General features: G+C 44.1%; 1 protein-coding gene across 2 annotated transcripts in view; it reads left to right on the forward strand.

Annotated features, from left to right (window-relative positions):
* The window catches only part of ZNF830 (zinc finger protein 830), a 50,574-nt gene that overhangs the window by 10,856 nt on the left and 25,045 nt on the right, over positions 1-14,673 (forward strand). The window contains exon 4 of one of the 2 annotated variants that reach the window (XM_033930648.1): positions 1,820-1,853. In XM_033930648.1, the coding sequence (XP_033786539.1) occupies positions 1,820-1,853 (34 nt within the window). Of the gene's footprint in view, positions 1-1,816; positions 1,854-14,673 lie in introns of both variants that reach the window. The other variant, XM_033930647.1, reaches the window with a different exon arrangement.

The following is a 14,673-nucleotide window of genomic DNA, read 5'->3' on the forward strand; positions in this document are numbered from 1 at the left end:
TTCTTGCATTCCACTCCTATTGATGAAATTTGCAAAGCAGCTACTCGATCTCAATTCACATGTTCACATCTCACTCCTGTCTTGAATCCTATTCAAGATGAGATGGTCGTTTCGGCCAAACGTATTACAGAACTTATTTTCTTCCAAAAGGCCAACTCTCTCTCCATCCCATTTCAGTAAGCTAAGGAGTCCCACATGCAAGAATATACTGCCTGCTTGTCCTAGGATAAAGCACAGTTACTTACCATGACAGGTGTTATCCGGGGCAGCAGGCAGATATTCTCACATCCCTCCCACCTTCCCTGCTTGGCTTTTTAGTTTGCGTACGGAACTGAGGTACCATGACCTATGTCAGGCGGGAAGGCACTCTTGCATGTGTGGTGCAGGCAGTTGTGAAGTTTCTTAAAACTTAGTGAAATTTCACTTTTAACACTGTACCGGGCTCTGTGAATTACATCACCCGTCCACGGATAACTGTGCTTTCTCTCCCCCCCCCAACCAGTGCAACATAGCAGCTTTCTTTCTGCATGGTTCTGTATGAACCACATTGTATTTATTTATATTTCTATCCCATTCTCCTGGAAGCTCAGAACGGGTTACAATTGACATTCACAATAAAATGACAGGTAATTTGTAGAAGAGACAGGTGAGAAGACATAGAGAGAGAAGGCGAGGGAGAGCAAGGGGAGTATGGGAAGGGAGGAGGGAAGAAGAGGGTAGAGAATAGGGAGCAGGAGATCTAGGACTCTAGGAACCACACAGCTAACATGTTTGGAGAGCCATAGAGTGTAGAAGACAACAACACTTTCTCTTCTTGCTAGCCTGTGGAACTTTTTTCTTTGTAAATCTGGTTTCATTGACTTCCTCTACTCCACAGAGCAGACCAAAGAAAAATGAAATTTTGCATTGCACAGTTTTATAAAATTTCACTGGAGCACCACATAGAATATTTTAAACCATCAGAACATTAAGATTGATTGAGAAAGGGGAAGGTGCAGGGTAAAAAAACCCAACTCCTTGAGTATTATTACTGATACTTTAGCACCTGGAGGTTGACAAACCTGCTCCACCTTGCTGTTTTCCTTTTCCTCTTTCTGCATCTCTCTCATCTTCTCTCTCACTTACTTGACTCTTCTCTTTCCTGCCTTCTTACAGTTTCCCCTAATTCTCAAACCTTCTGAATTCTTCTCTCCTCGCCCTACTGTTAGCATTTTTTTTCCCTTCTTCTGTGGTAGTATTCATCATATGATAATAATCCATCTTGGCCATCGCTTCGGATGCGCCTACCAACAAACCTCTAACCCAGGCTTCTTGTCTTGTTGACACTTCCATTTGTGTCCAGACAGTCAGCCGCTCATTCTCTCTGTGTTTTTACTAGGGTGAGAAGCAGAGGATCATTCCTAAGCTGCCTGAGGAAAGCACTCTACCACTGTACTTGCATGCTACTGACCCACTGTCCAGTACTCTTCTCTTGGCTTCTTTCCTGTGTATGGGTGATGGGCACACTCATGAGCCTTTACCCTGAGATGAAGGGAGAGGTGGAGGATTTTGGTGGATAGTGGCACCTGATGTGGCCTCTAGAGCTCACTATGTGTGAAAAAATAGCAAATAAAAAAATCATTCTGCAGGCCACATTTTGGAACCTCTGGTTCTGATGACCTTTTACAGATTAAAAAGAGAACCAATCAAGGAGCTAAGATAAACATGCTGTATATACTGCCCTAAAGAGTAAGTGGCCCCCTTTGCCTTTATATTTCAAGTTAGGAACTTACTTAGTTGCCATTTTTATGATTGGTTTTACTGTTGATTTTTACAGCAGTTTTGGATGACTCAACGCTGACCCCAGTGTCTGGGTAAGTAGTGTGGTTTGCTTTCTCATTCTAGACTCAGAATGTACCTGGAGCAATGTATGCAGCATTTTACAGCTTGGAAATTTACGCATGGAAAGTGTACTCTCCAGTCATTCTTTAAAAATGTTTTGGAATTGATAGAGGAGACTAAAATATAAGATCACTCTTTTTCCAGGGCCTGAACAGATTAGTAAGAAAAATTGGGCCTTTTCTGCTACGATGCTGTCAGCAAGCACTATCTGGATGAGACCATGCTATAAATTAACAGTTGTACAGTAGATGATGAAAGCCAGAAATTCTGCTTGTAGATATTTGTGTACTATAAAAGAATAAGAAAATCAGAACAAGGGGCCTCTCTCATTTTGGCGAAACTACAACAAAACATGATTTTGGCTGTGGTAAAGATTTAAGTTGCTTAACTATAATAGGTGTTTTTCATAGATGGCAAGATTAATCTGGCATCAGCCCTGGGATGGAATAGCTGTCTCGGAACTAGGTTAGCGTTCCCTCCCTTATGCAGCAGATTCTCTGTTCTTCTGTTAGTTTTGTAGATTGTGGATTGCAGCTCTGAAAAATTGTGTGCTTGATTAATCCTGCTCTCAGTGGGGAAAACATTTATTGCAGGTACTAATATCAGGTAAGCAGATTTAGCTCTCTGTCAACAAGCGGAATATAATCGGCACATCACTCTGCTGTAGGGCCCATCATATAAGGGAATGGGGACTTGTATACTGCCTTTTTGTCACTTTGAAAGCTGACATTCAAAGTGGTGGGCACTGGAGGATTAAGTGAATTGCCCAGGGTCATGAGAAGCAACACTGGGATTTGATCTCACAACCTTTGGGTGTAGCGGCAGCAGCTCAACCAGTGAGCCACAACCTTTCTTAACCAGTGAGCCACAGCCCTTCCAGAGTTGCACATTCATTCATAGGTTGCCTAGTATCGCTTGACCAAAAGTACTGTTTGTGACTGATTGGTTTAGGCAATAATGTAAGGACAATGTATTTGATTATACTGCCCTCTGTGGTACAACTAAAGCAGATTACATTATTTACAGGTGCTTTTCTGTCTCTAGTGGGCTCACAATCTAAGTTTTCTACCTGGGGGAATCTAGGGTTAAGCAACTTGCCCAGGATCAAAAGGAGCAGCAGTAGGAATTGAGCCCAGGTCCCCTTGTTCTCAACCCACTGCCCTAACTGGTAGGCAAAGATCAAGTAGATGTTGTGCTGATGCTCTGCAGTGAAGCAGGTTTCAAATGTATTGAGATGTAATTCACCTTGAGCTACTACTGAAAAAGGTGTGAGCAACATCCAAATAAAATAGCTATGGTGGTCGGAGAGCTTCCAAGTTGATGAAATTTGACTGAACTAAAGTAGATAGAGGAGCTGCTGTAGTCTGCTCATGACAAATGGATACAGGTAGCTGGCCAATTTTCTAGGGTCCATTTTGCAACTGGAATGCCAAGTTGGTTGGGAGCAAAGGAGACAAGCAACTGTGTAGATTTTGTTTAAATAGTAGGCAAGAGCTTTTTACAGTCCAGGGTATATAAGGACTTCTGTTATGAATTATTGTGTGTCTAAAGTAAAATGTAAGCAGGAAATTAATGTTTTCATTGAGATGAGGAGTGTTGGCCACATTCAGCAAGGAATTAGGATGACTGCAGAGGACTGCCTTAGGATGGAACTTGATATAAGATTCATAAGTGACTTACATAAGAACATAAAAATTGCCATACTGGGACAGCAGATCCCGGATAGCTCGGGGTCTGGGATTTGGGAATTTTCAAGGCTCTCGAAGATGGTGGCAGGCTGTCGGCCTATTGGTCGTTCTGGGCTCAGATTGGTGCAGACTGTTGGGTCCTAGAAGTTGTTTGAGAAGATTGCAAAATCGAGTTCTGTGCTTCCCCTCTGGTCCTTTTTGTAGATTCTCTGGCAGGCTGACCGGCTGGAGAGAGCCCTCAGAGTCCAGGCAACAGTGCAAAGGCTACTGGATCTTTGTGCCATAGAGCCAGTCCTGGACGAAGAATCGGGCTCGGGCATATACTCAATTAACTTCATTGTGCCAAAGAAAGACTCAGATGACTGGATGCCAATTCTGGACATCAAGCCAATCAATGCAGCAATTCCATATGGAGACCGTTTGATCAGTCATAGCGGAAGTGGCACTAGGAGAATTTCTTGCCTCCCTTGATTTGATGGAAGTCTATCTCCTCATTCCCATTTTTGTGGCCCACAGGAGGTATTTGCGGTTTGATGTCTTGGAGCAGGATTTCCAGTTCTCTGCACTCCCCTAGCAATGGCTCCTCTCACCTTTTACCAAGGTCATGATGGTTGTAGCAGCGCACCTCTGCAATGCTGGGATCCAGTTGCACCCATACTTGGACGATTGGCCAATCAGAGCCCCGTCCAAGGAGAAAGGAGAATGGGCAGTTTCAAGAGTGGTCTAACTCCTTCAGGACCTGGGATGGATAGTCAACTTCAGGAAGAGTCAGATAAAGTTAATATTAGCTAAGACAAATTATTATTCAAATTACATTGGATTAAAGCAGTGGTTCCCAACCCTGTCCTGGAGGAACACCAGGCCAATTGGGTTTTCAGGCTAGCCCTAATGAATATGCATGAAGCAAATTTGCATGCCTATCACTTCCATCATATGCAAATCTCTCTCATGCATATTCATTAGGGCTAGCCTGAAAACCCGATTGGCCTGGTGTTCCTCCAGGACAGGGTTGGGAATCACTGGATTAAAGCATATAGATAATAAAAGATTATTTTTCACAATAAACTATTTAACTAAAGTTGATGATTTAATTACAGATATTAATTTAAATTTACCATCAACCAATGATTTAGCTAATTATTTTAAATCAAAAGTTGGCAAAATTAAGAAAAGAGATCATACCGTGATCATCATTTCCCTTATTAGAGTAATTCCTATGAGTAGAATCTGGAATATTTTTAAGGTAGCAACCTATGAAGAGGTAGAAAGGCTGCTAATTAAATTTAAGTCCTGTTGTAAGCTAGAGGCTTGTCTACCTCATTTGTTCCAAATTTTCCATCTTTTTTCTTAATGGCCACAATGGATTGGTTAAATGAAGAGTTGCAAAATGGTATATTTAATGAGTCTGATGGGGGGTGCTGGAACTAGAGATAGGGACCCCTACCCCTAAAATTCTAAAAACACTTTTTTTTTTTAACCCCTAGTGTAACTCCCATAGGCTATTTATGGCGCTAAAATCACTATTGCTGTGGCCATCTTGGATTTTCCAGTTTGAAAATAAAAGCATGAGAATGAAACTGCACTGCTCACAGAAGAAAGTGTTTATGAACAACTTGAAAAATTGAAAATGGATAAAGTGATTGGACCATCCCAGGATATTGAGGGAGCTCAGAGAGGTTCTGACGGGAGTGGTTCCTGGGGATTGAAGTAGAGTGGATGTGGTGCCAATTCACAAAAGTGGTCATAGATGAAGCGTGAAACTATAGACCAGTATGCCTCACTTTGGTTATTGTGTTTCCAATAGAACAGGGACAGTGTAACAAAAGGAGTCAGAAAAGAAGCTTAGTTATACTTGAAAAGACTGACTCAGGTCAATTGAACCAACATGTGAGAAGGACCCGCTATACTTTAACTTAGCTCAGAGATATGTAACTTACACACAGTCGTTTTCAGAGTCATCAGAAGATGATCGCAAAACAAGGCAGGGTTCTGCCCAAAACCAATCCCATAATGTCCATTTTCAGGGGGGTTCCAAACCACCCAACAAAAGACCAGTGAGGTCCAAACCCACAAGAGCGCAACCTTAACATCCAATATCTTTAACCTCTCACATCGCACTCTCTCTCCCGTAGAGGCATCAGTATTGAACAAGGGCCTTTCTTTCGTCCCTACCAGTCATTATTATGCCTTTGACACAAGAGTGGCTCTGTTTAAATTTATTAGGTCCTGTAAACTTAAGAAGTTTTTCTATACCGATGAAGTTGTCTCAGACCCACTGTGTGAGAACACACATTCTTTACATGTCAAATCCACCTGGTGCCCTCCGGGCAGAGTTGACCCACACATTCAAACGTTTGAAGATTTGATATTGCGGGACATTGGTAGTTTAGAGAGGGCTCCTTCCCCTACCCGGTTTAACTTAACCAGACAACAACATCTAGCAGTACAATCTTTAGCTACCGATACAAGTATAGTGATACATCCTGCTGATAAGGGAGGGGGTGTAGTCATTCAAGATTCTCATGATTATGTCATGGAAGCACATCGCCAGCTTAGTGACTCTGTATACTATGAGCCTTTACAGCAGGACCCCACGCAATCCATACTTGACATTATCTCTCATTTACTGGTACAAGCTTTAGAAATGAGAGTTATTACGGACAGGGAATTCAGATTTTTGAGTTGTAAACATCCACGGATACCTGTCATCTATTTTGTTCCAAAGATTCATAAATCTTTGTCTAACCCTCCAGGTAGACCAATTGTATCCGGTATTGGATCCCTTCTTGAACCCCTATCAGCTTTTGTAGATTTTTTTCTTAAAGAAAGGGTTCCTTTGGCTCCCTCTTACGTTTTGGACTCTACCAGCATGATTCAGTTTCTGTCATCATTTCAGAACATACCCAAGGATGCCATCTTACTCACCTTTGACATAACTGCGTTGTATACCAACATTCCTCAACGCGAAGCTATTGAAGTTATCCGAACAGAATTACAATCTCAAGACTTATCTGAAACCAGAATTCAGTTTCTGGTGGATATAGCACATGTGGCACTTAGCATGAATTATTTTCAATTCGACCAGGACTTTTATAAACAGATCAAAGGCACTGCTATGGGGTCAAAAATGGTCCCCTCCATAGCATGCCTGTATTACACCCTTAATGGCGATTACACCCTTAATGGCGAGATCCTAGCAAGGACTGTAGCAGAACGGGACTTAGGGGTGATCATCAGTGAAGACATGAAGACTGCCAATCAAGTGGAGCAGGCTTCATCTAAGGCTAGACAAATCATAGGGTGTATACGTAGGGGTTTCGTCAATCATAAGCCTGAAGTCATTATGCCATTGTATAGATCCATGGTGAGACCCCATCTGGAATACTGTGTACAATTCTGGAGGCCTCATTACCGCAAAGATGTGCTGAGACTGGAGTCGGTCCAGCGAATGGCCACCCAGATGGTCTCTGGACTCAAGGACCTCCCATACGAGGAACGGCTGGATAAGTTGCGGCTATACTCACTCGAGGAATGCAGAGAGAGGGGAGACATGATCGAGACGTTCAAATATCTCACGGGCCGCATCAAGGTGGAAGAAGATATCTTCTTTTTCAAAGGTCCCACGGCTACAAGAGGGCATCCGTGGAAAATCAGAGGAGGGAAGCTGCACGGTGACACCAGAAAATACTTTTTCACCGAGAGAGTGGTAGATCGCTGGAATGGTCTTCCACTTCAGGTGATTGAGGCCAGCAGCGTGCCCGATTTTAAGACAAAATGGGATCGTCACGTGGGTTCTCTTCACAGAGAAAGGTAGGGGTGGGTCATTAGGGTGGGCAGACTAGATGGGCCGTGGCCCTTATCTGCCGTCTATTTCTATGTTTCTATGTGTCTCAATTTGAACAACGGTTTCTATATCCATCTGATTTTTGGCAATATTTTTTGTTCTGGAGGAGATATATTGATGATGTGTTCGCTGTATGGATTGGCACAGTGTCCGATCTGTTGGCATTTTGTGATTGGCTTAACAGTTGTGATCCAAACCTTCAGTTCACAATGACTAAGGATTGTCATCAGGTATCCTTTCTTGATATCAATATTACTTTGCATCAAGGCAGTTTCCAGACATCTATCTACCGTAAACTCACCGATAGGAACAATTTACTTCAATATGACAGCTTTCATCCCAAACATTTAAGGAACAACATACCCACTGGACAATTTTTACATCTGAGGAGATTATGTTCTACGGTAGAAGAATATGTGTACAGGGCGGAGGAAGTTAGGCACAGATTCTTATCAAAAGGATATCCATCAACAGTACTCAAGAAAGCCTACAAGAGAGGCTTATATGCCAATCGCTCTCTGCTACTACAGTCTCAACCTAAACTTGAATCTAGTCCATTGGTTTGTGTTATACCATACTCCATTCACGCTTTCCAAATTAAGAAAATCATTAAACAATACTGGTCCATCATGCAGTATCATGACGCCTTTCATGAGGTCCCTAGGTTTGCTTTTTCCAAATCTTTGAACCTTAAACAGAAACTCACTCATTCTCAGTTTCTGAGTCAGCCTTTTCAACAATCCCCACGGGGACAGCATTCTCCGTGTGGACGTTGTAAAATATGCCAATACAGTGTTACTGTCCAACAAATGTCACTTCTGCCTCATCTGAAGTATACGCAGGGCAGCACCAATTGCAACTCTCATCATGTAGTGTATGCCATATCATGTCCGTGCCAGCTCGTGTACGTGGGGTGCACCAGCCGGAGTCTGAAACTCCGCATTGGGGAACATATAAGCCGTATTCGAACAGGGGTACAGGAAGCCCTCCTGGTGCAGCATTGGCAACAGGTTAATCACGTTATGGAAGATCTTACATTTACAGTGTTGGACTGTATATCTTGCCCCAGGGGAGGTGACATTGCCCGTATGTTGTGGAGGAGAGAACAAAAATGGATTTTCAACTTAAACACCCTCCACCCGAATGGCCTCAACAATGAGATCGAGTGGGCAGCATTCCTCTGATCACGTCTGGCTCTCTTTCTTTTTTACAGCCTTTCACCTGCAGAATATTTTTTCTATTCTTCTGTAATGTGAATCTATGATGTCATTACGTTCGTACGCTCGGTTTTTCCCTCCCGCTCCGGTTTAAAAATCGGAGTTGGTGTTGGCGTTCTCCGTTGCACGGAACTTCTTTAATTTTTGACTGGTATGTATCTGATGTGCTTTTTCCCAGCCTTGTCAGTTATTAATGCTCTTACTCCTCGCACAGTTACAGTAGCCTTTAGAGTTTCAGTGCTCGTTCCTGGTGCTTTGTTATCTTTTTTTGTTTTTGCATTTCAGATCACAGTTAAACAACTTATACATGGTGTGACTCTTTTGCAAATATTTCACTCTCAGTTGGCGGGGTCTCCTGAAGCAGACGCCGAAACGGGGCTGCGTCGGGACCCTGAGAAGCTGCATTTTGCATATAAGTTAAGTACATTCTCACACCTTCAGTGACAACCTGAACGCAATTACTTTTTGAATTTTCTACATTTTTGAAAACAGTATTATTTAAAGTTATATATACAGTTTTTCAATTGGATTTTTAAACCTTCATGAGTCGGATCCATTTTTACTAACAATAATGCTATGATTGGATGAAAAACTCTTACTCCAAGAGGGGGTAACCTCCCCCTCTTCAGTTACATATCTCTGAGCTAAGTTAAAGTATAGCGGGTCCTTCTCACATGTTGGTTCAATTGACCTGAGTCTTTTCAAGTATAACAATCACTTTGGTTATTGGAAAAATAATGGAAGCGTTGCTGAAAAAATTCCTAGAATCTGATGGGTTAAAGGATATGAGGTAACATGGTTTCACTAACTCTCGCCTACCTGAACACTCGCCTAACTTGGAACAACTCTTCTAGACCAAGGAGAACTCAGACACCCTTCACCCCTTCACCCCCTCCCCCCAATCAAAGGCATTCAGCGTGAAAAAAAAAATACACGACGGACTACTCGCCACGCAAACAGCGAAACTAGACAGCCACATCTCCAATCTACTTATTTCAGCACCAAACTACAGAACCTTGAGGAGGGAAATAAAAACCAGGCTGTTCAAGAAATATGTCAAGACAAACTCCTGATACAACCAATATCTTTACTCCATCACCAGGCTCCAAATGTTACAACCAATAGCTTCCCTGTAATCTTCTGGAAATGAATATAATCTCTTCCTTTTGTAATCCGCCTAGAACTGCAAGGTATTGGCGGAATAAAAGAAACAAATGCAATGTATAATATTGACTCAAAAAATAACTTACATCTTTAGTTTTTTATCACAAGTCTCAATAACAGACTATGGACTTTTCCTCCAGAACCTTGTCCAAACCTTTCTTAAAACCAGCTACGCTATCCACTCTTACTACATCCTCTGGCAACACGTTCCAAAGCTTAACTATTCTCTGAGTGAAAAAAAATTTTCTCCTATTAGTTTTAAAAATATTTCCCTATAACTTCATCGAGTGTCCCCTAGTCTTTGTAATTTTTGATGGAGTGAAAAATCGATCCACTTGTGCCGTTCTACTCCACTCAGGATTTTGTAGACTTCAATCATATCTCCCCTCAGCCGTTTCTTTTCCAAGCTGAAGAGCCCTAACCGTTTTAGCCTTTCCTCATACGAGAGGAGTTCCATCCCCTTTACCATCTTGGTCGCTCTTCTTTGAACCTTTTCTAGCGCCACTATATCTTTCTTGAGATAAGGAGACCAGAATTGAACGCAGTGTTCCAGATGAGGTCGCACCATGGAGCGATACAGGGACATTGTAACATTCTTAGTCTTGTTAACCATCCCTTTTTTTAAATAATTCTGCTTGCTTGCTTTTTGGCCGCCGCCGCCGCACATTGGGTGGAAGGCTTCATCGTATTGTCCACGATGACACCCAGATCCCTTTCTTGGGCGCTAATATATAAGGTGGACCCTAGCATACGGAAGCTATGATTCAGGTTATTCTTCCCAATGTGCATCACTTTGCATTTGTCCACATTAAATTTCATCTGCCATTTGGACACCCAGTTTTCCAATTTCCTAAGGCCCGCCTGCAATTTTTCACAATCTGCATGCATTTTAACAACTTTGAACAGTTTAGTGTCATCTGCAAATGTAATCACGTCACTCGTCGTTCCAATTTCCAGATCGTTTATAAATAAGTTAAATAGGACCGGTCCCAGTACAGACCCCTGCGGCACTCCATTATTTACTCTCCTCCATTGAGAAAAATGACAATTTAACCCTACCCTCTGTTTTTATCCAATAAATAATTCCTAATCCACAGCTGAACTTTATCCCAGGACAAGCAGGCAGCATATTCTTGACTGATGGGTGACGGCACCGACGGAGCCCCGGTACGGACAATTTTAGAGTGATTGCACTCTAAGAACTTGGAAAGTTCTAGTAAGCCGCACCGCGCACGTGCGAGTGCCTTCCCACCCGACAGAGGCGCGCGGTCCCCAGTTTCTTAGTTTCCGCGGAGCTAAGACGCACTTTCAACGGCTGTTGAAAACTTTTTTCTCATTCGCCTTCCCGCTCGCGTAAATCTTTTCGGAATTTGTATTCCCCTTTTTTCTTTTTCTTATTTTATTATTAAAAAAAAAAAAAAAATTTTCTTTTTTTCTTCTTTTTTTGGGTTTGCCCCGGCGGGGCCTGCTGCCACCATCGAGGCCTCGGCCTTCGATTTGGCAGAAGCCGTTTTTACGTTCATGCCCCCTCAACCCGGTTTTAAGAAGTGCCAGCGGTGCGCGAGGCCCATTTCTCTCACAGACCCGCACAACTGGTGCTTACAGTGCCTGGGTCCTGACCATCGGGCGTCCACCTGCACCCGCTGTGCCACTCTAAAAAAGAGAACATTAAAAAACCGACAGATCCAGCAGCGGTTATTGTTTGGTACCGATATGTCGGATTCGGCGGCACCGGCCCCGACGCAGTCGGCACCTACCTCGTCAACACCGCGCGACTCTGCGCCGGCGTCGCATCCTCCAGGTAAGCCGGCTAAGAAGCCTTCCCCGCTGGAGCGTCCTCCGGTTTCAGTAGCAGCGAGCCCAGTCCTGCCGACCTCGAGGCGCCCGCGGAAGCGCTCCGCACTGATTGAGGTGAGCCCCTCGACCTCGGGTTCCTCTTCGGAGTGTAGAGCGGCACCAAAGGTACCGCAGAAGAAAAAAGCGGTACCGGTGCCTTCGCTGGACGAGCGAATTGCCGCCGTCCTGCAGGTGCAGCTCAAGGAGCAAATACAGCAGCTCCTTCCTGCTCTTTTGCAACCGAGCCTTCCAGTCCCGGTCCGGTCTGAGCCACCTGTACCGGCAGTGGAGCAACCTCTTTTATCTGCATCCACTCTGTCGGTACCGGTACATTCAGCTTCGTCAGTATCCATGCCGATCTTAGCGCCGGAACCGAGGTCCTTACACCAGGCTGTACAAACTTCGGCACCGGCACAACCCATAACATCTCCCGGTACCGTTTCCCAGAGGTCGGGTAAGTCCACACATAAAACTCGACACCTGGAACCCTCCACACCGGAGAGTCCCGAGACCGCAGCTTTCAAATAAGAGATCCTGATCTGTGGGGTGACTCCGAAGAGCCTCTTCTCTCTGAGGGGGAGTGTTCATCGGCGGACGAGGATCCTTCTGTTTTAGATCTGTCCTCTAAGCCTGATGCCACCTCTTTCACCTCTTTTCTCAAAGAGATGTGTGACACTCTCTCTATTCCCTTGGAGGCTGAATCCAAAAAATCCAAGGCATTTCTCGATGCACTGGATTTTGACCAGCCTCCAAGGGAATTTCTAAAACTGCCTCTCCATGATATATTAAGAGAGACTTTTTACAAAAATCTGGAGACGCCCTTGACCATCCCAGGAGCCCCTCGCAAACTGGACTCCTTATATAAGGTCATACCCATTCCGGGCTTTGACAAACCACAACTCCCTCATGAGTCTCTATTGGTGGAATCCACTTTAAAAAAATCCACGGGAGCTAGTGTGTACGCTTCGGTCCCTCCTGACAGAGAAGGTAAGGTCATGGACAACTTTGGCAAGAGGTTATATCAGAATGCGATGCTTGCTAATAGATCAGGGAATTGTGCTTTCCATTTTTCATTCTATCTTAAGCATCTCATTCAGAATTTGTCAACTTTTGAAAAGTACCTCCCTGACCGCAAAAGATCTGCCTTTCGCCAAACTTCTTCATCACTCTTACAACTTCGTAAGTTCATGGTCAGGTCGATCTATGACACCTTTGAGCTGACCTCTAGAGCCACAGCTATGCTCAGAGTGTCAGAACTTGATGTCAATCATCAAGATCGACTGGCCAATGCACCTTGCCTGGGGGATGAGCTGTTTGGAGAATCCATGGACTCCACTACCCAAAAACTCTCAGCTCATGAGACTAGGTGGGATACTCTCCTCAAAAGAAAAAGGCTGCACAGTGCACTTCTTGGGTGAAGCACACATGACTTTTTTCTTTTTTATTCTCTCTGTCTCCATCTGCTGGTCATTGAACGCAAACCACAGGTTCTGGACAACTCTTGTGGGACTAAAAGAAGATTAGCAGGCAAGACTCAGTTTCTCCTTGTGTGAGCTCCTCCCCCCCCCAATTATAATTTAGTTTAATTAAATGATACAGGCAGTTCTCTATTGAGAGAAGCTTAGAAAATATGATAAAATGTACCCAGATCATAGGATGGTAAAAGCACAGTTACTTACTGTAACAGGTGTTATCCAGGGACAGCAGGCAGATATTCTCTACATGTGGGTGATGTCATCCATGGAGCCCCATAGCAGACAGCCTCGCAAGCAAACTTGCTTGAAGATCTTCAAAGTTTGCGAGTGCTGCACCGCGCATGCGCGAGTGCCCTCCCGCCCGAGTCAGGGCGCGCGTCTCCTCAGCGTGGCCTCAGTTCAGATAGCTAGCTAAGAAGCCAACCAGGGGAGGTGGGTGGGTTGCAAGAATATCTGCCTGCTGTCCCTGGATAACACCTGTTAAGGTAAGTAACTGTGCTTTATCCCAGGACAAGCAAGCAGCAAATTCTCTACATGTGGGTGACCTCCAAGCTAACCAGAAAGGGATGGTGGGAGAGTTAGCAATTTAGGAGAATAAATGTTGTAAAACTGACTGGCTGTCCCGTCTGGAAAAGATATCCAGACAATAATGAGAGGTGAATGTATGAACCGAGGACCAAGTGGCAGCCTTGCAGATTTCCTCAATAGGAGTTGATCTGAGGAATGCTACAGACGCCCCCTTTGCTCTAACTTTATGCCCCATGACCCGACCCTGCAGAGGGAGACCAGCCTGAGCACAGCAGAAAGAGATGCAAGCAGCCATCCAGTTGGAGATGGTTTGCTTAGAAACAGGACGCCCCAACCTATTTGGATCAAAAGATATGAAAAGTTCAGGAGCAGTTCGATGAGCTTGAGTGCATTGCAAGTAGAAAGCCAATGCACGCTTACAGTCCAGCATATGAAGCGCTACTTCTCCAGGATGAGGACAATAGATTGGTTGAGGTGGAAGTCCGAAACCACTTTAGGCAAGAATTTAGGATGGGTATGGAGGACCACCTTGTCATGATGGAAAACGGTGAAAGGTGGATCTGCAACCAAAACTTGCAGCTCACTAACTCTTCGAGCAGACGTGAAGGCAGTAAGGAACACCACTTTCCAAGTGAGATATTTCAAAGGCGCCCTATCAAGTGGCTCAAATGGAGGTTTCATCAATTGAGCAAGGACAACATTGAGATCCTAAACCACCGCAGGTGGCTTGAGGGGAGGTTTGATACTGAAAAGACCTGTCATAAATCTGGAAACCACAAGATGAATAGAGAGCAGTTTCCTGTCAGTCGGCTGATGAAAAGCAGCAATGGCACTGAGGTGGACTTGAATAGATGTTGATTTGAGACCAGCCTGAGACAAGTGCAGCAGATAATCCAGCACTGAAGACAAGGAGGCAGACTGCGGCTCCTTGCGATGCATAGCACACCAGGAAGAAAATTTAGTCCATTTCTGAATGTAACACTGTCTAGTGGACTGTTTTCTAGAAGCCTCAAGAACGTCCTGTACAGATTGTGACAACT

Source organism: Geotrypetes seraphini, chromosome 2, assembly GCF_902459505.1.
Source record: "Geotrypetes seraphini chromosome 2, aGeoSer1.1, whole genome shotgun sequence".
In the NCBI taxonomy this organism is placed as follows: Eukaryota; Metazoa; Chordata; class Amphibia; order Gymnophiona; family Dermophiidae; genus Geotrypetes; species Geotrypetes seraphini.